This window comes from Lagenorhynchus albirostris, chromosome 2 (assembly GCF_949774975.1).
Source record: "Lagenorhynchus albirostris chromosome 2, mLagAlb1.1, whole genome shotgun sequence".
Lineage (NCBI taxonomy): Eukaryota > Metazoa > Chordata > Mammalia > Artiodactyla > Delphinidae > Lagenorhynchus > Lagenorhynchus albirostris.
Window position 1 is genome coordinate 157154762 of NC_083096.1, and position 23981 is coordinate 157178742.

Below are 23981 nucleotides of genomic sequence, written 5' to 3' on the forward strand. Positions count from 1 at the left end.
ATTTCGTACTGGAACGAGAAGTGGAGCCCAGGTCTGCCCCATCACAACAGACTCAGAAACCCACTTTTTCTAAAAAGGATCATATGTTATAGACACTCTGCTAGTCTGTTGGTACCTAATCTTTATTGCATCATAAACCCAATAAACTGTGAACAGTCTGAACCCTCTTTAGGAAAATGCACAGAAAATTATTTGTAAACAATTGCAGAGGAATTGTGAAAGACATAAAATGTAGTCTGTTTCACTCAATGAAAAAATATTCAGTTTGGCAGAATCACTGTGAGTTAACGTTACTAATCTCTAGTGAGCTGTGAAGACCAGAGCCTCACAGGCAATCCCCTGCCTTGTCCCCAGAGTCCGCATTCCTCTGTCTGTGTGGCCTTTGGGCAACAGTAAGGAACATGCCATGCAGAGGGAGTGAGGAGGAAGGTACTGTGTTACAGAATTCCCTGTAACCTGGAGGACGCCCCTCTGAATATTGGGAGGATCAGGGCCCCAAGGCTAGTGCTAAAAAGAGGCTTAGGGCCGAGCGAGCCTTCGAACCAGGGTCTGTCTCCAAGTGATGCTCCCCCAGGGCAGGGGGGTGCGGGGGCATGGGAATGGCACCCAAGCGGGTTGGAGCCTGGGCCCTGCCAGCTTCAGAGCTTTGAGGTCAGGAAATCCGGAGGCAGAGGAGGGGGACAACGTTGCCACATCCCTCTGCCCCTTTAAGACCCCCGAGGCAGGAAGGCTGCCCGGGCCCCACCAGCTTCCCTCCTAGGCTCCTTCCTGGGAGGAAGGGGCTGCCCATGCCAGCTTCAACAATGCAAGGGCGGGAAGGAGGCTGGGCAGGTGTTGCAATCCGCAGCCCCTGCGCCTGTCAGAGGCCGAGCCATTAACGACAGGGCTGGGGAGAACAGCCGGGCTGTGGCTGTTTTCAGGAACTTGCCTTGAAGAGGAGAGCAGAGACCAGGGAGGCCAGGCGGGCGCCCAGCCGCAGGCTCCAACGTGAGTAGGGGAGCCCCAGGGAGGGCTGGGTCTTGGGCTCGAGGGGACCCTGGAGTCCCAGTTATGCTCCCCCCACCTCTGTCAAGGGCGTGCATATGCAGGGGGCCTGGGAGCAGAGCTCCTGCCTTTAGGATTTGTCCCTTGGTATCAAGAGCCCTGGACACTGAGTTACTTTTCCCAGGGTGCCCCTACTTTTATTTGCATTGGGGAAGTCACAGACAAATATCTCTTTGAGGACACTGTTCTGGGCTCAGGAAAGGGCTGGACTCAGCGAAGGGCATACTCATTGTCCCTCTCCCCGTCTCTCTCTCAGAACCTGTGTCTTACCTGCTCCCGGTCTCCATCCCTGTCTATTTCACTCTCCATCCCTGTCTATTTCACTCTCCATCTCTCTTTCCTCCTCAGCCCCTCTCTGGCTTGCCATGCCTCTGAGCTTCTGTCTGTCTCAGAGTCTCTCTGTGCTTCTCTTTTTGTCTCTCACGGTTCCCTTTGTCTCTTGAATCTTAAAATCTCGAGTATCTCTTGCTTCTCGGCCTCTGAGTGCCTCGGTCTCTGTGTATCAGCATTCTTGTCTCCGGCTCTTTTCTCTCTCCTGCCTCAGTCTTTATCTCTGTGAGTCTCTCTCCATCGTTTTGGTCTGTGTATCTCACTTTCCTACTTTTTCCGCCCGTCTCCCTCTGTCTGAACCACATCTGGGAAGTCCTCTCCCTTTGTTCATTGCCAGCCTCCTCCTCCCCCCAACCCTCTTCCCATGGAAAGAATCCACGTGAAGGGGAGTAGAAAGGACAGGCGAGAGAGGGGTGTGAACTGGAGAAGGCTGAATGTGATGGGAGGGAAAGGAGAGGAAAGCAGAAAGGAGTGGGGGGTGATGCAGTGACCCCAGGGGCCAGCGTGGTGTGCTGGGACTCAGAGAGAGGCCAGAGAGTGAGCCGAGATGGCTGGAGCAAGAGGGGAGACTGGGGGGCCAAGGAGCAGGGGACTCAGAAATGGGGCTTTGGAATGTGCAGTGTGACACGGACAAAAGCAAGGTGGCAGTCCTAGGAGGCTGTGACCACGCAGCCTGTAAGCAGGGCAAGGAGGCACTAAACCATGCTGATTCCACAAGGCGGTGTCCCGCTTTATGGCATGTGAAAATAACATGGTTATTAAGTGCTTCCTCTTTGCAGGCTCCATATTAAGTGCTTTTATCAGGGACCATCTCATTTCATCCTCACCACAACCCTGAGAAGTGAGTGCTATTGTTATCCCTCTTTCACAGATGGGGTAACTGAGGCTCAGAAAAGTGAAGTAACTTGTCCAAGGTCACCAAGCTGGTAAGTGGCAGAGCCGGGGTTCAGACCAGGTGGTCTGACTCAGTGCTGGGCCCCCAGAGAGTGAGACCATGCTCTACCTGGCCCCAGATCCCCCTCAGCTGGGGTAGGGAGCACCCAGGGCTGCCATGGGGGACCAGGGACCGATGCCAAACGTGCCAACCCTTGGCAACCCTGGGAGAGGATGCCTGGGCCCCTGGGGGTTTGAGGTTGCATTGCCCACTCTGGACAGGAGCCAATGGAGAGGGATGAAGTGGTAATTCGCTGGGCAGGAGGGCTGGGATATGATCAAAAATACATGGAGATGGGCACCAGTGTCCCAAAATCTGGGCCAAGGAGGCTAAATCTTCCCCAACAAGTGTGCATGGTGGATAATCATACTGGCATGCTGTAAGAAGAAAGTTGCCAACCACTGATTGGTAGACTGGGGTGCTCTGAACAGTTGTGCAGGTTTCTCACTGCACAAAGCTGCCCAGCAAGCGGAGGTTGAAATTCAGCCTGTTCTCTAGTTGCCAGGTCCTAGTGTGGGGCTGCATTCATCCAGAGGAAGGGGCGCTTTTTTCTTGATTTGCAAAAAGGTGACTTATGGGCTAGCATTCACCTGGTGTCCTGATACTGCAACACATAAGGACAGACCAGGGGTTTAAGTAAGACCCAGGCAGGCAGGAATAGCCTTGGGTATCTGGGCATTTCTTATTCCCACCTCTGTCTTGGAGGGAGAGAAAAGGGAGAGGAGTTTAATTCTTTCTGAGCACAGGGGATCAGCTGAGACACCACGTACATGTATGTGTTCATGTATGTACAGGCTGGTGATTCCCACTGACCTGCCACCAAGAGCGTCAATTAGTGCTGGAGGATCAGGTGTCTGGCCCCGAGACCCCAGTGGGAGCAGAGTGGAAAGGCTGGAAGCCCACCCCAGCGGTAGAAACCCATGCATACTTCCTGAGACTAATGAACTAATTAGAGGGAACTAATGCTCCCTCCATCTGGGCACTGTCGCCATGACCACAGGATGCCTGGCCCCAGAAGGCCTCCAGAGGTCTGTGCCCAGAATTGGGGGTATCCTCCAGCCCACCTTCCCTTTAGCCATCTCTGCGGCAGCCAGCTTCCCAAGGTGTAACCTGTCCTCAGCTACTCTGTGGAGTTGTCCCTTTCTGCCAGGGAGCGTCTCTGATATTCACCAGCGTCAGAGGAAAGGACTTTGAGCATGGCTCACCCAGGAGAACCTGCCTGGTACTCATGCATGTGCAACATGGACATGCCAGAGAATTAAGACACCAAGGGACAGCCCTTGACCAACGGGGGGCAGGAACTGGTGAATAAATGTTCCCATTCTCTCAGCCAGCCAAGGGATGAATTGTCCCTTGGGTGGACAGTTCTTGAGGCGTGTTCTACATGGCTCCTTGGAAGGTTCCAGCAGGACTGAGCCCCAGTTGTCCATAAATGTGACTGGCTTGATGACGAACCCTTGTGTTGGCTTTCCCTCCTTACCCATTTCATTCTCCCCACTCCCTCACTCTGCTCCTGGAACCTTCCCAAAAGAAACTCCCTGCATGCAAGCCTTCATCTCAGCCTCTGCTTTGTGGGGGAAACCCAGCTAAGACAGAACGGAAGTGGAGAAGAATACTGTTCCCTGCGGCTCCTTTCCCTGTTCTCTCCTGGAAGGCAAATAGAATAATCACAGTGGCTGTCACTTACAGAGTCGTCTCCTATGTGCCAGGCCCTGCGTGAAGCCCTTGACTTGTATCATTTTGGGTCCTCCCCCCAAAACCCTATGCAGTATAGGCTGTTGTTACCTCAATTTTGCAATGAAACTAGGCTCGGAGAGATCAAGTAACCTGGCCGAAGCCACACTGTGGCAGAGCAAGGAGTAAGCTCAGCTCTGACTCCGAAGCCCATGACTTTAACCATCCCCCTCTGCCTCCAGGTGAGCACCAAGCCGGCACTATGGCGGGGCTGGGAGCCTGGAACCTAGCGAGAGCCACTCTGATCATCCTGCTGCTCCCCAGAAGTGAGTGTGGCCAGGAGCGAGGGTGCTGAGGGGAGGGGGGAGCACAGGGAGAGATGCTGGGGGTGGAGGAGGGAGGCATTTCCCAGCACTGCCACAGTGCTCCTGGGACTCCCAGAGAATCCCAAAAGAATCAACTGGGCCACAGATGTGGGGTAGCCAGGCTCCCATGCATAGACCTCTGTAGGCAAACCACCACCTCTGAGGAAAAGTGAGAGGACCTGGGCTGGCCAGCCCGGAGAAGGTGGGGTAGACCCAGGTCTTGCCTGCAAATCTGTGCCGTGTTGTCAGAAGGAACCCCTGAGTCCTGTGCAGCCTTCACGGGCAGCAAAGGGATCAGGGTGGAAGACGTAAGGAGGCAGCTTTAATCCTGAAATATAGAATCCCAGGGAATTCCCTGCCGGTCCAGTGGTTAGGACTCTACGCTTCCACTGCAGGGGGCATGGGTTTGATCCCTCCTCATGAAACTAAGATCCCACATGCCACATGGCACGGCCAAAAAATAAATAAATAAAATAAAATAAAAAGAATCCCAGGTAGAGCTCTCCAGACTATGGAAACTCTATCTTGAGAGGTGGAGAGCCTCCCATCTCTGGGGGCATGCAAGCCAAGGCACAGCAGGGGTCGGCAAACTTTGATGTAATGTTCAGCTTTGCAGGCCACATACAGTCTCTGTTGCATGTTCTTGTTTGGTTTTTGTTTGGTTTGGTTTTCAACCCTTTAGACATATAAAAAATGTTCTTAGCTGGCAGGCCATACAAAACTAGGCCATCCTAGCCCTGCTGTGGAGGACTCAGTATCATGTGGAGTTTTGAAGTGAACAGTTGGCAAGTTTCCTTCTAGTCTGAAATTCTGAGTCTGTGGAGTAGTACAAGCCTCCATGAACTTGCTCTGTGACCCTAAACAAATTGCTCCTCCTCTTAAGGGCTCAGCATCCCCATCAGCAAAATGGGCTGAAGAACACCTGGGAGAGGAGAGAAGGCATCGTGGGCAAAGTGCAGTGCTTACTCATTTATTCCACATGTATCCACCAAGGGCCTGCTCTGGGCTAGGTGCTGGGAATGCAGCAATGAGTGAAACACCCAAGGTCTCTGGCCTCACAAAACCCATGGTCTAGTTTGGGGGACAAACAAGCAAATAATCACATGACTACATAATTATGAAGGACAATAAGAGCTTTGGGAAAGTTCAAGGGGCTTGGCCTGGTCTGGTTGGTCAGAACCTGACCAGGTTCAGGTCTGGTTCCCCGCAAGACGCCTAAATGTTAACCAGGTGAAGGAGGGGTGGGAGAGAAGCAAAGGAGCACCTCCAAAAGGATCAGCAGGTACAAAGATCCGGAGATTGGAGGGAGCATGGCGCTTTCAAGAAATAGCAAGGAGGCCAGAGTGATGGGAGCTGGAAAAGGATGGTCTGAGCTGGAACAAGGAGGGCTAGGCAGGGCCCAGGCCACAAGGGCTGTGAGAAGGATCTGAGTCTTTATCCTAATCACGGCAGCAAATATTTACATGACAGGCACTATTCTAAGTGCCTTACATGTGTTCTCACATCTAATCCTTCCAGCAAAACTAAGGTAGGGACTTTTTTATCCCCATTTTACAGATGAGAAAACTGAGGCACAGAAAGTCTCAGTGACACATCAAGGTCACATAATTAATAAGCAATAGAACCAGGCTCTAAACCTAGGCAGTCTAGTTCCAACATCCATGCTCTTACCCACATACCATACTGCCTTTCAGAGGAATAACGTACCATTGAAGTGCTATAATCAAGATGGGGTAACAGATTTGAAATCTGAAAAGATTGCTGTGGCTGTGGGGTTCTTATCATTCTAACCATTGTTTCACCACTGCTGGGGAGGGGAGTAATCTCCCATCTGGTGGCGTGCTGGGGTTGGCTTGCAAGCGCTGACTGTGTACATCTCTTCCCGGGTTCACATTCAGTGATGTCACACTGGTAGCTTGCAATCAGCCACGGTGGGAATATTTACACCAGGGAAAGCAGCCCAGGCTACAAACCAGGATCTGTCTCTCTCTGTATAGCCAGCTGATAAACATTTACCCACACACCGCTATCTTGATCTCACCCCCAGAGCCTCTCACGGTCCCCATACACATCCTCCCCATTCCAGTGACACATCTTGGGAGGTAAAGCATGAAGGTAACGGCACAGAGTCTAGGGGTACTGAGTCTAGGAGCCCAGCTCTGCCAGGCAAAGGAGTCACTTACGGCCCCTTCTCTTCCACCCCAGGCCTGGAGCAGTGCGGGTACATCAGCCTCTCAGCCCCCATCGTCCGCCTGGGGGATCCAATCACAGCCTCCTGCACCATCAGCCAGAACTGCAGCCGCCTGGACTCGGAATCGCACATTGTATGGAAGTTGGAAGCAGAGCTTCAGCCCGGGGAGAGGCAGCAGTACCTGCCAAATGGGACCCTGCAGTCCACCATCACCTTGCCCCACCTCAACCGCTCTCGGGCCCTTCTCTCCTGCTGCCTGCACTGGGGCAACAGCCTGCAGATCCTGGACCAGGCTGAGCTACAGGCAGGCTGTGAGTCCCTGCAGCCATCCACCCACTCTGCCTCCAATGCCCTCCTGCCAATACTAATAAGAACTATTCTTTCTTAAGCTCTTGCTCAAGAAGCACTTTAAAGGCACAATATCATGTCATCTTCCCTACCAGTGGGTAGTGTTATTTAGCCCCATTTTGCAGATGGGGAAACTGAGGCTCGGGGAGGGTAAGTGACATGCTAAAGGTCACAGACTAATAAGGATGGAGCCAAGATTTATAACAGGCAGTGGGGCTCGAAAGCCAGTATAGTAACCACTACTCCATATGGCTGCCGAGTAAGCCCAAGCCCTCAGCCATAGGAGAGTGTCTCCAGGGAGGATATTCTCTATGAGCTGGGCTTGCTCCCAGCTTCTCCCCTACCCCAGTCTCAGCCTTCTGTTCAAACTGAGAAGGATGGATTTGGGCCAAGCCAATGCATAACTAAAAACAAAGAAAGACCAAGGTTCTCATTTAAGAATCAACAACAGTGAAAGCTAACACCACAGAGCACTCACTATATGCCAGGCACTGCTCCGAGCACTGTATACATAGTAAGTCACTCAGCCCTCACAAGAACCCTAGGGGGTAGGTACATTACCATTACCCCCATTTTCCAGATGAGGAGACTGAGGCACAGAGCCGTTAGGTGACTTCAAGATCACACAGCTAATGAATGGCAGAAGCAGGATGAAAACCAGATGCTACACTGTTACTGTCAAAGGGGACAGAGTTGAGAGGGTTGGAGACTCTGTGGTACTTATCCCTGTATGTGCCTGTAACTTAGCTTCCCCCAGGGCTGCCCCTCTGGGGTCACCCTGCATGGAGACAAGGGAATGACCCAGGGCAAGGAAACGAGGCCAAGTGGTCCCAGTAGGAGTTTTCTGAGTGGTCTTACCTGAAGCCCTCACTCTCCCCACCCCATACACAGACCCTCCCGCCACACCCCACAACCTGTCCTGCCTCATGAACCTCACAACCAACAGCCTCACCTGCCAGTGGGAGCCAGGCCCTAACACCCACCTGTCCACCAACTTCACCCTGAAGAGCTTCAAGTGAGTAGGGCTCTCTACGCCAGCCCCCATTCCTTTGGGTCCTGGGACAGAGCATGGGTAGGACTGTAGGGGTGGGGAGCGAGAGCCAGAGACGGGAGGGAGAAGGGAGCCTCGCTTTCTTCCCCCGCCTGACACCCAAGCCCGGTCCGTTGGCAGGAGCCGGGGCAACTGTCAGAGCCAGGAGGACTCCATCCCGGACTGTGTGCCTGAGGACGGGCAGAGCCACTGCTCCATCCCCCGCAAACACCTACAGCTGTACCAGAACATGGGCATCTGGGTGCAGGCCAAGAACGCGCTGGGAACCAGCGTGTCCCCGAAGCTGTGCCTTGTCCCCATGGACGTCGGTGGGTGACACTGAGTGTGGGGGAGGGGAGCGGCCCCCACCATGGGCGGACACAGAGAGGCACGGGGAGGGAAACACAGACCCAGCGACAGGCAATGAGACGCTGCAAGATCTAGAGGTAGAGGAGGAGGAGAGAGAAAAACAAAGTGGATGCAGTCGTAGACAGAGCTGTGGAGACCCAGACAAGGACGCGGAAGAAACACAGAGGCAAAGAGATACACTCATTAATTCTTTCTGCAAATTTCTTGAAGTGCCCACTCTGCACTAGGCGCTGTTCTAGGTTCTGGGGATACGGCAGTAAACAAAAAGGCAAAAACCTTGCCCCTGAAATGTTACATTCTAGTGGGCAAAATAGACAAAATAGAATGTCGGTAACGGCAAGCATGAGGAGGAAATTGAGCAGGGGGACGCGACGGGGAGAGGGGGCTATTACTATTTCAGGAAGGTGGTCAGGGAAGGCCTCACTGAGAAGGTGACATTTGAGAAGATCCTTGGAGGAAATGAGGGAGCAAGCCGCTGGATATCCGGAAGGTAAGTGCTCCAGGCAGAGAGAACAACCAGTGCAAAGGCCCTGGGGCAAGAGTATGAAACAGAGAGAGAAACAGACACATATACAGAGACAGACCTGCAGAAACAGGATGACACAGAGATGAAGAGACACAGAGAGAAACAGAAAGACACAGAGATCCCATAAATGGAGACCCAGAGAAGAAATGGAACCACAGACAGGGAGACAAGTGGAAGCTAGGATAGAGCCCGATAGGACTGATCAGAGAAAGGGTCTGACGACACCTCTCTTTGCAGTGAAACTGGAGCCCCCCACACTGTGGGCCCTGGGGCCCAGCTCTGAGGTGGCCCCGCCCCAGCCAGGCTGCCTGAGGTTGCGCTGGGAGACCTGGAAGCCAAGCCTACACATAGATCAGAAGTGTGAGCTGCGCCACCAGCCTCTGCTTGGAGAAGCCAGCTGGGACCTGGTGAGGCGGAGGGCAACCTCAGGAGACTGGGGTGGGGCTGGCTGAGGGCAGGGTAAGTTGAGCTGGCATCGAAGGGCACAGAGATCCAGGCTCAGAGCCACACACACCCCCCACCAGGTGGGCGCCCTGCCCTCCAGGACCCTCCAGTATGAGCTATGCGGGCTCCTCCCATCCACAGCCTACGCCCTGCAGATGCGCTGCACCCGCTGGCGCCTGCCTGGCCACTGGAGCAACTGGAGCCCCAGCCTGGAGCTGACCACCACACAACGGGGTAAGTGGGTGGTGACAGGCTGGGAGCGACCATCAGGACCCAGTCTGGCCTCCAGGGCCCTCCCTGACCCTCTCTTCCTGCTCCACCCACAGCCCCCACTGTCAGAATGGACACATGGTGGCGGCAGAGGCAGCTGGACCCCAGGACGGTGGACGTGCAGCTGTTCTGGCAGGTAACCCCCTCTGAACGCCATCCCTCCACCTCTTTCAACCCAAACAGACCCCTGCAAGCTGGGGCTCAGGACCCCAACAGGTTTCCGAGGCTTGGATGCATTTGTAGGTGATTTGCACTCACTTTGCATGTGCCTGGGTAGGAAGCTGGGTAGGGCCCTTCTGGAGAGACTACAGTGGAGGACTCATCTACTTTGCTGCCTGCTGCATACACCGACTTGCTTTTTCCTTCCCTCCTTCCTAGGACCTGGCACAGAGGGAGGAGGGCTGGCTCCCAGCCTGGGGGGCTTAGTCCTTGGGACATGGCCACCCCATCTAGAAGCTCTCCCCCACTCCAGATGAGTTGGGCATCCCTTTATCTTTTTCCCCCTATGCCCACTGCAGCCAGTGCCCCTGGAGGAAGACAGCGGGCAGATCCAAGGGTACCTGGTCTCCTTGAGACCCTCAGACCAGGCTGGGGCAGATCCAATGCTCTGCAACACCACGGAGCTAAACTGTACCTTCCAACTGCCTTCAGAAGCCCGGGAGGTGATCCTTGAGGCCTATAACACAGCTGGGACCTCTCATCCCACCCCAGTGGTCTTCTTGGAGAGCGGAGGTAAAGGGGGCCAGCAGCTAGCAGAGCATGATGGTTACACATGTAAATTCGGAGGCTAGACTGCCTGGGTTCAAATCTAGCCCTGTCACTTGCTAGCAATGTGATCTGGGCAAGTTACTTACCCTCTCTGGCCTCAGTTTACTCATTTAGCAAATGGGAATGATACTGTATCTAACTCAAAGCATCGCTGTGAAGATTACGAGTTAAGACATGTGCCTGGCACAAAGTAACTGCTCCGTATGTGTTAGCTATCATTATTATCATTAGCCAGAACCAGGTGAAGCCGGTGGTGGTGCCTACACACACACCGTCTATTCTGCCAAGGAAATGGGAAAGAAAGCCCAAAGTTTTTCCAGCCCGCACACAGTCCCTGAGTGAAATGCTCATGCTCAGGGGATCAGCCACTACCAACCCCAGGTGCCCCTGAACATGGGTCCTCATGAAGTGAGACTCACAATAACAATAGCTAATATTCCCATTTCCCAGCCATGTGACCCTAGGCAAGTTACTTAACCTCCCTGTCTCAGTTTTCCCATTGCTAAGATGGGGACCGTAGCTGTGCCCCACAATGGGACTGTTAGCAGACTCCGTGAATTAATACATACTGAGAACCACACAGGGTTAGCTTTCATCATCACCGAGCACTACTCCATGCCAGGCCTGTTTCATGTACCACCTCATTTAATCTGCACCATGACCCTACGAGGTAGAAACTTTTATCATCGTTTCCACTTACAGATGAGGAAACTGAGGCTCAGATGTTGACTTACCCAAGGTCACCCAGCTTGTAAGTAGCAAAGGCCAGATTGAACCCAGGCATCTGGCTCCAGGGCCTGCATTCTTTTCATCTTCATGTCATCGTCTCCTACTCTGTCTCCAGGCCCACCCCTGGGCAGACTCCACACCGTGGCTCGAGACCCTCACAGCCTCTGGGTGGGCTGGGAGCCCCCCAGCCCTCAGCCTCGGGGCTATGTCATTGAGTGGGGCCTCGGTCCCCCCAGCCCCAGCGGCAGCCCTAAGATGTGGCGGATGGAGCATAATGGAAGCATTGCAGGGACCCTGCTGCAGGGTGAGGCAGGCCTGGGGGGCTGGGCAGGTGGGCAGGGCCCGGGAGAGGGAGGGACATTTTGCCTGCCTGACAGTAGGCAAGGGGCGAGCTGAACCACCCTAAAGACGCAGATTCCCCAGTCTTTCCTGTTCTTTCACTGTTCTCATCTCACATCCTCAGAATCAGGAAGTCCCTCCTGCAGTCTAACTGGATCCTCTGTTTCCAGCCCTGACTCTGCCACCTTCCTAGCTCTCTCTTCCACTCTTTGCCCCTTACCCGCACCAAATGGTCTGAAGAAGAGACTGCAGAGGCCAGCCCTGCAGAATGAGGCCCAGGTTACCCCTGAAGTCTGAGGTTAGCCCCCGACCATCATCAGAGGCTAGCCCCTAACCAGGGTGCCCCTATTTTCTCTCTACAGAGAACATCAGGCCCTTTCAGCTCTACGAGATCACTGTGACCCCCCTGTACCAGGACACCAAAGGACCCTCCCAGCACATCTATGCTTACTCCCAAGAGATAGGTTTGTCAGCCACCAAGCCTTTTCTCAGAATCCTCTCCTCTCTCTCAAGGCCTGTCTAGGCCCCCAAAATCAGGAATACGAGGGAACATTTTCTTCCTCCCCTACCTCTGGCCCAGAAGAGGGTCTCTCCCAATCCTAAGATTACCTCTGGCTTACACTGGACCCCTGCAGCTGGAAAGAAGTCAGGTGGTGGGGTAACAGAAATTGGGCAGTGAGCACGGCAGAATTCAGGGAGCCAGTCTGGCAAAAACTGATCCGGTGTCACGTGTGATAGAAATTCAACTGAGGGCCTGGCATAAACTTAGAGAGTCAGTGGCAGAAATAATGAACCAGACAAAATCAGGCCTGGCAGAAATCAGGTAGCAAGGCTTTGGAGTCAAAGAGGAGCAGGTTCAAATCCCAGCTCAACCACTTATTAGCAGTCGGTGGGATTCAGGGAAAGTTCCTGGGACAATGAGGCTTGGACATGAGTCCCCCTGGACTCTCTCCTATCACCCACCCCCACAAAGTGTCCCAGTTCTTGGGTCTGGGGAGCCACAAGAAGTCCAACTGGGCTCTCCCCGCCGCCCCGCTCCCTGTCAGCCCCTGGACCTCTCTCTTCCGGCAGCCCCCTCCCATGGCCCAGAGCTGCATCTAAGGCACATTGGCAAGACTTGGGCCCAGCTGGAGTGGGCGCCCGAGGCCCCTGAGCTGGGGAGGAGCCCCCTTACCCACTACACTATCTTCTGGACCAATGCTCAGGACCGGTCCTTCTGTGAGTCTATCTTCAGTGCCCCACAGCCCCAGAAGGCCAGGGAGGGTGGGTTCAGAAGCCTTGGGGCGGCCCAGCAGCCAACCCAGACTCACCATTCTCCTCTCCTCCCAGCCACTGTCCTGAACGCCTCCTCCCATAGCTTTGTCCTCCGCGGCCTGGAGCCTTCCAGCTTGTACCATGTCCACCTCATGGCTGCCAGCCAGGCGTGGGCCACCAACAGTACAAGCCTCACCCTGATGACCTTGGCCCTAGGTGAGGGGAGAGGGGGGCTGGCAGGACAAGGCTGTTGGGAGGGTGCCTCACCCAAAGGATCTCCATTTTGCAAGTAGATAAGCCTTGCGTGGATCCCCTGATTTGAGGGAGGAGACCCAGCCCTGCCCTTGGACCCCAGTCTGAGGCAGGAGACCCAGCCCTGCCCTTGGACCCCAGTCTGAGGCAGGAGACCCAGCCCTGCCCTTGGACCCCAGTCTGAGGGAGGAAGCCCAGCCTTACCCACGTGCACTCTTGCCTCTTCTGGCTTTCCCCTCACTCTAGAGGAGTCTGAGCTGCACATCCTCCTGGGCCTCTTCGGCCTCCTGGTCTTGCTCATCTGCCTCTGTGGGGCTGCCCAGCTCTGCTGCAGACCCAGGTGAGTCCTTCTGAGAGGGATGACACCCAACTAACCCTGCCTGCAGGGAAGTGCAGGCCTGAGTGAGCCGGTCTAGGCTTGTCTCAGCCTTGCCAGGCCTCAGGACCCAGGTCTGGGGGTCGGGCCCTCCACCTTCTCCTCTCTACATGAAGGGGTCGTCCCTTCAGCTGCTGTGAGTAGGTGGGAGAAAGGATGGAAAGATGGGAGGGCATGCCTGACCTAGCCTTCACCTGCCCCCTTCTCCAGCAGGAAGAATCCCCTCTGGCCAAGTGTTCCAGACCCAGCCCACAGCAGCCTGGGTTCCTGGGTGCCTACCATCACAACAGAGGTGAGAACACTGGAGGGAGAGGGAAATGGGGCTGGGGGTTAGGCTCCCAGCCCAGGCTCAAAGTGAAGGGATACCCCTCTGAGGATGAGTACTCAGGCCTTCCCATCTTCCCACTTCACCTCTTTGGAGCAAAGCAGACCTAAGTGCGAATCCCTGCTCTACCCATTCAAACCCTCAGTCACCTCACTGTGAAATGGGACTAATCCCATGCAGAAGCGTTGGGGAGATTCACCAGGCCAAGTCTAAACAGCACATAACACGTGTCAGGAACATATGAGATGCTTTGCATCCTTTGAGTAACCCTTTGAGTTTCAGCAAAGAGCAGCAGGAAGTGTCTGGGGCAGATATCTGAAATGAACCAGGCCCTCACCCCACATCCTTATGTCCAGGATACCTTCCAGCTGCCCAGCCTTCGGGACTCCAGCATGCCACCCATCACCAAGATCACGGTGCTGGAGGAGGAAGAGAAGAAGCCAGGACCCTGGGAGTCCAATGACAGCTCAGGGACCTGTGGCCTCCCCAGCCTGGTCCAGGCCTATGTGCTCCAGGGGGACCCAAGAGTACCTCGTATCCAGCCCCAGCCCCAGTCTGGCACCAGTGACCAGGTCCTTTACGTGCAGGTGCTGGGCAGCCCCACAGGCCCACGGCCTGGGCACTACCTCCGCTGCGACTCCACTCAGCCCCTCTTGGGGGGCCTCACCCCCAGCCCCAAGTCCTATGAGAACCTCTGGTTCCAGACCAGCCCCCTGGGGACCCCAGAGCCCCTAGTCCCAAACCCGGAGGATGACTGTATCTTTGAGCCACTGCTTGACTTCCCTCTCCTGCAGGGGCTCCGGGTCAGTGGGGTGGAGGGTCTCGGGGGCTTCTAGGGCTTCCTAGAACTCCCCACCTGGGCCTGCTTCTTGATAAGCCTGGGCTATCCAGAGAAGAGGAGGTCAGTAAGCCCTTCACTAAAAAAACCCCAGCCCCAGGAAAGGCAGAAAGTCTCCCAGTGTCCCCCTATCTCTGGCGCCTAGCATCCCTCCCCCATCCCCCCAATTTCCATGGGCTGGGCCTCCCACTTCAAAGGCCAGAGAATGTTTTTTCAAGCCCTGCCCACTAGCTTTTTGTACTTGTTTCCTATAATTTCAGTCTCTTAAACTGGTTTATGGTCTGATTTGGTTTGGCTTGGTTTTGAGAAACTCTTGAGTGTGCTTGAATCTCTGTTCTTTTTCTTTTCAGAACCCTAGAAATCGGGGCGGGGGGGGTTACTCCTTAGAATCATTCATTTATTTATCCTTTCCTTAATTCCTTCATTCAGCCAGCCCTCACCTAGCATCTAGGCCCTGTGCTGGCAGCGGGGGTTCCAAAATGACTAGGCTCAGTCCATCCTCAAAGAGTTCCCATTCTAGGGACTTCCCTGGCGGTCCACTGGTTGGGACACCGCGCTTCCACTGCAGGGGGCATAGGTTCGATCCCTGGTGGAGGAACTAAGATCCCGCATGCTGCATGGCGAGGCCAGGAAAAAAAAAAGAGTTCCCATTCTAGTGATGGAGACTTGAGAAATGACCATTAGGGCACGGTGGCCAGGGTTACCGAAGGAGTCACAGAGAACTGTGGGACATGGGGAACAGGCCTCAGAAAAGAGTAGCCCCTGTTGCAGAAATGTAATTAAAAACAAAATCTCCTGCCAACCTAGAAAACCTCTCCACAAGGGTAGAAGAGGAAGAAAACTTTTTTAATTGGATGAGAATTAAACCAGAATGTCACAGGCAATCAGCTCAAGAGTTTGGAAAGATGAAGAGAAATTGTATCTGTTTACACAGCCAAGTGGATACAACTCATTGCATACATTTTCTCAAGATAATCACTAGTCCTCAAGCAAGAGGACTTGACAGCACTACTTGTCACACAGGGGTCATCCTAAATTCAGCTGGGAAATGGGGTAGCCACCTGGGTTTGCTAATTGCCATTAACCAAAGGAAAAACAAATTTCTCATATCTTTATGAGAGGAGGGAGGTTTGCAACTTGGAGCTGGGCACCTGCTGAAGTTAGGCTCCTACCCTCCAGCAGAAACTGGGAGACAGGGGCTCTATCTTTCTTAATGATTATATTTCAAAGAGCCGGCTCCCAGGTCCTTGAAAAACACACTCCTGGGTTGCAAAACTGGCAAGAGGCTTATTTAGCTTTTAAAAAGATTTACATACATCTCAAAAGGGCAGAGAAAGAACTCACAGTTACAGGTATTCTAAAGTAAATGCTCTAAGAAAAGCAAGGGGCAGAAGAGTCTTTCCCTTTTTTGCACCAGAGAAAATTAAGATTTATTTTTCCTACTTTTAATTGGCATTTGTCCTTACACCCCTCATTTCACAAATATCAAAGCTAGTATTTCTTGAATACTTAACTATATTCCGGGTGCTTTGCACACAACTGCCTCCGTTAATCCTCTAACAACCTAAAAGATAAGACACGGTTATTACCACTCCCATTTCATGGTTGAGTAAGCACACTGTGGCCCAGAAAGGTCGAGCGACTTGCACACAGAATCACACAGCCAGTAAACGGCTGAGCTAGGCTTCCAGCCCAGGGCTGTCCAAAATCAGCGACCTTAATCACCACGCTGCAACACTGCCAGAGAAGAGGCTGAAACCTAGTAGTTCTTACAGGGGTCCATCCTGCACTCTGGAGGGAGAGGGGGTGGAAAATGCTAGGTTGGGGGAAGAAGACACGACAGGCCCCAGGGAAGCCCCCAAGATAATCGGGGCCCAAGGTCAGGAACATGGAGTAGGATTAAGGGCGGGAGGCATGCTCAAGAAAACGTGGCATCTTGAGAGTTTATACAGCACCGCACGCCACTAACGATGTCAGGCGACGATCAAGCTCCCTCAATCTCGCGCTACAGCTAACCAGACCTCTCCCCTCGACCCAACTTCGCGTCATCACCGAGTCCGGCCTGCCAATCCATCATCTCGGTCCTCATCTGCTCATCCGGTCTCGCAACTGCACTCGATTGGTCGAGCCTGAGTCAATATGGCAGCGCCCTAAACCAAGTCCGTACCGCGAAGGCGACGGCGGCCGTGGGGCGGGCCCCTCGGGGGTGAGAAGCTACCATGCTGAGGGCGGCGTGGAGGGCGTTAAGTTCGATTCGGACCCAGGCAGTGACCCAGGCCCCAGTCCTCGGGCCGCCGGGCGGAGGGTGCGCCAAGCTTCTCTCCGTCCAGCGGGACCTTCCCTCACGTCCTGGAGGTAAGGAGCTGAGAAGCCGGACAGCGGAAGTAGGGAAATGGGGTTCGGCGGAGATAGAGGGTACGCGGGAAGAGGTTGGGGGGAGGGGGGGCGGAGTGTAGCTGCAGGAGAAAGAGTGGTGGGTGGGGAACAAGTAAGGCGCGGTGGGAGAGACATGGGGTATTCGGGGTGCGGAAGAAATGGGACTGTGGTCCTCGCAGAGGGGCCAAGACCTTGGAAGAAGGGTAACGCAAGGGCCGTAGACGAGAATCGAGGCTGGACTGTTGAAGGAGAATGTTCTCAGCCCCCCCCCCTTTTATGTGTAGGTTTCATCCTCCGGGCCGCCCGCGGATATGCCACCCAGAAACCAGGTAGGAGCTCTTGGGTGGGATTTGGGGCGGAAGAGAGATTAGACTGCCTGGAAAGCTTGGGGTGGCCAAGGGGACAGAGGTGTCTACGTGGAGCCACTGGGGGGAGGGGGGTGCGGGTGACGGGGGGGGCCGGAGGTCCTGCGAAGAACCCCACGCCCACCTTATGACAAAGCCGTGGGCCTGGAGCCTGCATGAAGGGCAAGAGGAGGGGAGGTGGAGGGTGGGATATAGCGCTTCGTGTCCCCCCTTCCGAGGGGGAGGGCCCGGTTTCCCATTCCCAGGCAGTCTGCATAGTTGTTCAGATCTCTTACTAAATCTAAATCTTAGTGTTATTTAGTTAGTACTATTTGCATAGCGGCAGAGCAGGGGCTGACTGTAGAAGACAAATTTCTGTCTCCCATGCCTCTCTCTCACCTACAAGCACACTCCAAGCCTCAGGGTTTCCTTTGATCTCTATTTGGTGTCTACAATTCAGGCATCTTAAAGTTCAGGGTCCCTCCTCAAGCCCCTTATTTCATTCATGCAGTCAGCCAGCGAGCATTAGTTGGGCGTCTATGCTGTGCTGGGCCGCAGACCAGACGTGGGGGATTCAAAGGGAGTCGACCTCAGTCCGTCCACAGGAGCACCCATCCTAGCGGGACGTCTGCTAACTGTAGAGCCAGACAGGTGTGTGAGAAGTGCAGGCACAGTACAGGGTCTTGGGAAAGGCCACGTACTCCCAGCATGAAATATCAAGGCAGAGGCCCACAGGATTTGCAGAGGAGAAACTGAGCCCGGGGTTACCCAGTGCCTTGCTTGAGACCGTGGATGTCTCTGACAAAGTTGGTGAGAAGAGCCAAGTCTGGGAGGATGGGCAGTGAGAGTTGACTCTGAGTGTTTTCCATTCCTCCACTGGACAGTCCAGCCCAGCCATGAAGATGACCCACCCCCTTCTATGCTGCTCAAGGACTACCAGGACATCCCCGGAATTGAGAAGTAAGCAGGAAGAAATCTCTTTGATGAGGCAGGGGGCCCTGGGAGGATTGGCAAGGAGGGGGCTTCACGGTAGATGCTTGATGTATCTGCAGCTTGACTATGGAACAGGGCAGAGAACTATAGAAGCCCAGGAATGGTGAGGATGAGTGGGCAGCAGGGGCACATGGAGCACACCTGCTTGCCGTTTTTGTGCTCTGGGTAAAGACCCTCTACCATGAGATACCAAGGAGGCACCGTGCCTCACGGGTGTTTGTAGAAATCTTTCATCTCTTGATCCTGTGAGGGAAGAAATAGTGTCCCCATTTTGTAGATCGTCAGACTGCCCAGTGTCATACAGCTCCTAAGGGGCAGAGCTGGAGTTTGAATCCAGGGCTGAAAGATACCAAAACCAGGATCCTCTGCTCAGCCCCTGTCCTGTGCAGTGGGAGCTGGGCAGTCCCTCCAGTCCCTCCCACTGTGCAGTGTGACATGAGAAAAAAACAATGATTGTAGAATTGAAGTGTCTCAAGAGAGATTGAACCATATTCCAGCTAAAATGGAAATCCTCTTTTTGCTCTCCCTGTGACAAGCCTGAAACACTTGAGCTGACAGCCCCAATTTTCTGTAGTTATCACATCATTCCGTGTTCACAGCCCAGCAAATCAGATCCGTGCTGACTTTGAATCCCTGAGAAATGGCACCCCGCTTCCAGAGAGACTCATGTTGTAAAAGAAATTTTCACTCATCCTTGGTTTTCAAACTAAAATGAAAACAGCATTGCTCCCCTTCCTTCTTCCCACCCACCACCCCTGCCGACACCTGTCTCTCATTGCTGTGGTTTTTCCACAGGGTTGATGATGTCGTGAAAAAACTCTTATCTTTGGAAATGGCCAACCAGGTGAGTGGCCTTTGCCAAGGCTTGGCCTCTCTCAGTCCTCTCCTCTGAGATTCCCTCCTACCCTGGTAACACCTCCCAGCCCATGCTTCTCAAGTCACAGCACTTATCCCACTCTCATTCTATATCCACTTGTCAATACCCCCAGACTGAGCACCTCCAAGGCCAGGACTGTCTTGTTTCCCATTGTACCCTTAGCACCTGACAAACAGTAGGTACTCGATAAAGATCTAATGCCTGAATGAGTGAGCACGGTTTGGGGACATTCATCCAACATTCTTCTGTCAGTGGCATTGGCCTTGGGCTCACCTAGATGTGAACAACCATGTGGTTGGCCAGAGGCCACACCCTGATGAGCAGAGTAAAGTCACGCCCTGAGCCTTATGGCCTAGTTGCTATGACTGTGGCCCTGGCCCTGGAGGTATGAGGGCAAGTTCTTACAGGGTGGCAGACCTCACAGATTCTCGGTCTCTGTCTTCAACAGAAAGAGAAGCTAAAAGTCAAGAAAGAGCAGCTGATGAACAAGGTCGTGGAAAACCCTAAGGACACCGGCTCCCTGGAGGCTCGAAGTTGGTCGGGGGGCCTTGGGGGGGTCGGGGTGCAGGGGAGTCTGCTAGCTGGTACTTAATCCAGGCCCCTCACCTGCAGATACGCTGGTATTAGATGTGGCTTGGTAAAGGGAGAGATGGGAAGGACCAAGGACAGTGAAAACTGGACTCTATCCATGATGCTGTAGTCAGCGCCCAGGTCCTGCCTCGTACCTACCTCTGTATGAGCTCAGGCCAAGCTCCTCAGGAACCAGAGCTTGTCTCTGTCTCCACTCTGCAGCTGAGGTGGTGTGAAAGGGCATGGGGTCAGGGCCAGCGTTCCCACTGCACTCTCTGCAGTGTTCCCAGAGCTCAGTGTGTGTACGGCAAGGGCCTGCTGTAGTGACAGCCTCTCCTTGGGGCCACCTTCTGCTTTTGCCTTTGCAATATAGGTTTGAGCTAAATAAGAGGATAGCTGAGGGAAGAATATTCTGGGGCTTTAGGAGATGAGTGGGAGCTGATAATTCTGAAAACTCATTAATGAAAACACAGAGATAAGGATGGCAGCTGGAAGGGAAGAGGCAAGGAGGAGACCCTTGACAGTCTTGGGATCTTAAATTATTACATTGGTGAGGACCTCCAGGGCAGTATTGAATCATAAACCGTGACAGCAGCCATCCCAGACTAATTCCTGAATTTAACAGGAATGTTCTAAAGTTTTACCATTAAGAATGCTAATTTGGGATTTGGGGTTTGGGGATGACACCTTCATAAGATTAAGGAACTTCCCTTCCTTATACTTTGCTTTCTAAAGGAAAGATAATCCAAAGGCTTTTGAGATCTTGAAGTTCAGAGTGCTCTGGGAGTGATAGAGAGGTGTACAAGAGCTTTGGTGATTGTTATTCCTTGAGGTCTTCTTTTTTTTAATTTATTTTATTTCATTTATTCTTGGCTGCGTTGGGTGTTCGTTGCTGCACGTGGGCTTTTCTCTGGTTGTGGTGAGCGGGGGCTACTCTTCGTTGCGGTGCACGGGCTTCTCATTGTGGTGGCTTCCCTCTTTTGCAGAGCATGGGCTCTAGGCACGGGGGCTTCAGTAGTTGTGGCACACAGGCTCAGTAGTTGTGGCGCTCGGGCTTAGTTGGTCCGCAGCATGTGGGATCTTCCCGGACCAGGGCTCGAACCCGTGTCCCCTGCATTGGCAGGCAGATTCTCAACCACTGTGCCACCAGGGAAGCCCTTCCTTGAGGTCTTAAAACATAACCAGGGTCTGGCTCTTCCTTCCTCTGTGCCCGGCTCTCATCCTCTGTGGTTTGTGGTTTCAGTTGTTGCCTTGACTGTGAAGATCCACAGTTATGAAGCACACATGCAGAAACATCGGAAGGTAACCCTTGGGCCTCACTCACGGCTAGCTGGGGGAGAGGAGCCTGAGCTGATGGGCTCTGGGTCCAGAGAAACAGCTTGAGAAGCCAGGTGGCTAGAGCAGCAGAGCACCCACCCCTCAGCTGCGGTGGGAAACACCCTTCCCTTCCACCTCCAGGGGTGAAATGGGAGCCTTACAGGACAGTGCTGAGTGTCACTAATGGTCAAGAACACAAACTTCAAAGCAAGGGCACAGCGTGTGGCACATAGTGGGCGCTCAATAACTAGTTGTTGAATGCGTGCATGGAGTCAGATTGCCCCAAGTTCAAATCCCAGCTCTGCCACTGCCACTTAACTGGCTGTGTGGCCCTGGGAAAGTTACATGTCCAAGCCTCAATTCTCCTGTCAAACGGGGATCATAATAGTACCCACCGACAGGATTGCAAGGACTGTATGAAGTAATGGCAGCCAACATGACGCATATAAAGTATTTAGGCCTCATGCTAAATACTTCACATGCATCAGTTCATTTAACCCTTATACTTGTCTTTGTATCCCATTGCACAGAAGAATGAGCTAGGCTGGCGTAATGAAGTTATCCCTCCAGGCACAGGCACACCACTAGGAAATGATGTGCTAGGACTTGAAACTTGGTGATCTTGCTCCAGGGCCCACACTCCTAACCATTCTGCTGGATCTCAGCACAGTGTCGGACACAGAGCTGCTATAATTAGGCTATTGCTGGTATTTTTAATAAACACACAGTTGTGAACACAGACTGGCCCAGCTCCACACCTAGCACCTCAGTGTTCCCTGAAGCTAGTTGAGCTGTTCCTTGGAGATCAGAGTTGGAGTATGGAATGCCAGCCCCACTGAGGGAGCAGTGCCTGGCTGAGGGCAGGGGTTTTCCTAAGCCTTCCCTCCTCTCCACCCCAGCTGATAGTTTGCTGAGCTGTGCAGAGGCTGAGTGGGTGGTACAGGGGAAAGGGCATGAGATGTGGAGTCAGACCACTAGACCTGGATTCAGGGTCTAACACAAGGTCCCGACCCAGCAGTTCTAGAACCTTTAATGAATCAGTTAACATCTATGAGCCTTTATGTTCCCATCTGTAAAATGGGAATAACAGTAACACTGCCTACCTCAGAGTTGCACTAATATTTGCCTAAGGTTGTGGGGAAGTTTCATTGCCAGGGTAAAATGACCATCCTTTGCTACTGTGAAGTGGCACACCACTTATTTACATAATACTCAAAGTAATACCAACTCTCGTACAGGACAAAGCCCACAAGCGCTATCTACTGATGAGCATTGACCAGAGGAAAAAGATGCTCAAAAACCTCCGCAAGACCAACTATGCTGTCTTTGAGAAGACATGCAGGGAGCTGGGGATTGAGTACACCTTTCCCCCTCTGTACTACCGAAAAGCCCACCGCCGCTGGGTGACCAAGAAGGCTCTGTGCATTCGGGTACGAGTCGGGACTGCTGCTTTGGTTGGCCCCACTCCAGGACCGTGGTGGGGAGAGCATAAGGGAGGGGTCGTCTGTTTCTGAGCAAGGCGTGGAGCTGGCCCCGAGGCTTTGAGGTGGCTCCCAGGGCACGAAGCCCATAGAGAAAGGCTAGGGTGACCATCTGGGGGAGTCACTTCCCACCCCAGATGCTCGAAGTCTGAGGTTTTGCATAGCATTACAAAGTTTTTTCCTGCCCTCTCTCATCCCCAGGTTTTCCAAGAGGCTCAAAAGCTGAAGAAGCAAAAAAGGGCCTTAAAAGCTGCAGCTGCAGCAGCCAGAAACAGCGCCAGAAGAACCCAGAGAGGCCTTCCAAAACTGGACCAGAGGCAATCAAAGGAAACCAATAAATGTTAAAATTATGTCTTGCTGCCTTAAAGAATAACAGTAGACAAGGTGGGGCTCTTAGTGGCCTGAGGACGAGGAAGAATTCATTCCATCATGGAACTCTGGGGTCCCGGGGATATCTGAGGCAGAGTCCCTGCCCTCACATGCCACGGGATGCATTCTCATAACGCACCTCACACACACTCACAGAAACAACCCCCTGTCCTCCAGGGGCCATTCAGTGGAGGCAAGACTGAGCACACAGCAGCACAGAGGAAGCGTGAGGAGGCCAGCATACGAACTCCCTTCTAGATGGGGCCGTATAGGATGAGTGGAAGTTCACTGGGCAGAAATGGGAGCGAGGGCATCCCGGGCAGAAGGAATTGCAGGTGCAGAGGCAAAGAAGTGTACAGGTGCATGCTGCATTCAGAGAGCAGCAGAACTGGACATACAGCTTGACAGGTAAGCTGAAGCTGGGATATGAGAGGTTTCCTATGCTGGCTGAGGAGACTGTACACGGTCCCCTACGGAGAGGGGAGACAGTTATGGTTTGAAAACCAAAGGCGTGATGATGGTAACAAGGCTGTTTGATAGTTAAGCAGCATCAGTGTGGAGGTGGATGGGAGGGAGAGAGATCAGAGCGATTGGTTGATTGGGGGGCAGTGGTTTTGGTGTTCAGATTGAGAATGGTAAAAGCTACAGGTCCTGTCCCTAAAACTGCACATGTACATAACATTGCTTATAAATTCTGGGGTGTCATGGATAAGCCCTTCCCCACAAAGCCCACCCACTTACACCAAGTTAAGTGCCAAGGCCTTGAAGCCTGAGTATGCTTAGCATGTTTGAAGAACCCAAAGAAGACAGTGTGTCCAAAACTGAGTGAGCAAAGAGAAGAGTAGGAGGTCCGAGAAGCAAGCAGAAACCAGGTAATATGAAGCTTGTGGGGTGTATTAGTCTGTTCAGGCTGCCGTTTTTAAATACCATAAACTGGGACTTCCCTGGTGGTCCAGTGGTTAAGACTCTGCACTCCCCATGCAGGGGACCTGGGTTCAATCCCTGGTCAGGGAACTAGATCCTGCATGCTACAACTAAGAGCCTGCATGCCACAACTAAAAGATCCAGTGTGCCACAACTAAGATACAGTGCAGTCAAATAAATAAAATACCATAAACCAAGCGGCTTGTACAACAAATTTATTTTCCCACAGTTCTGGAGGCTAGGAATTCCAAGATCAAGGTGCTGGTCTGTTTGGTTTCTGATGAGGAATCTCTTCCTGGCTTGCAGATGGCTGCCTCCTGACTA

The 23981-nt window shown here is 53.2% G+C and overlaps 2 protein-coding genes across 2 annotated transcripts; both read left to right on the forward strand.

Annotated features, from left to right (window-relative positions):
• The first annotated feature begins 925 nt into the window (after positions 1-925).
• CSF3R (colony stimulating factor 3 receptor) lies at positions 926-14691 on the forward strand. Its single transcript, XM_060142690.1, has 16 exons — positions 926-987; positions 4225-4308; positions 6553-6849; positions 7778-7901; positions 8058-8245; positions 9049-9218; positions 9336-9489; positions 9582-9661; positions 10044-10257; positions 11138-11326; positions 11724-11825; positions 12433-12579; positions 12691-12831; positions 13114-13207; positions 13454-13535; positions 13925-14691. The coding sequence occupies exons 2-16, from the start codon at positions 4245-4247 to the stop codon at positions 14402-14404; spliced, it is 2526 nt and encodes an 841-aa protein (XP_059998673.1). The 5' UTR covers positions 926-987; positions 4225-4244; the 3' UTR covers positions 14405-14691.
• Positions 14692-16535: 1844 nt separating this feature from the next.
• Positions 16536-22714, forward strand: MRPS15 (mitochondrial ribosomal protein S15). Its single transcript, XM_060140531.1, is given in 9 exon segments — positions 16536-16761; positions 17067-17111; positions 18011-18086; positions 18915-18963; positions 19445-19529; positions 20810-20868; positions 22122-22313; positions 22566-22628; positions 22631-22714. Coding segments are annotated over 9 exon segments (777 nt in total). The 5' UTR covers positions 16536-16625; the 3' UTR covers positions 22703-22714.
• Positions 22715-23981: the final 1267 nt, after the last annotated feature.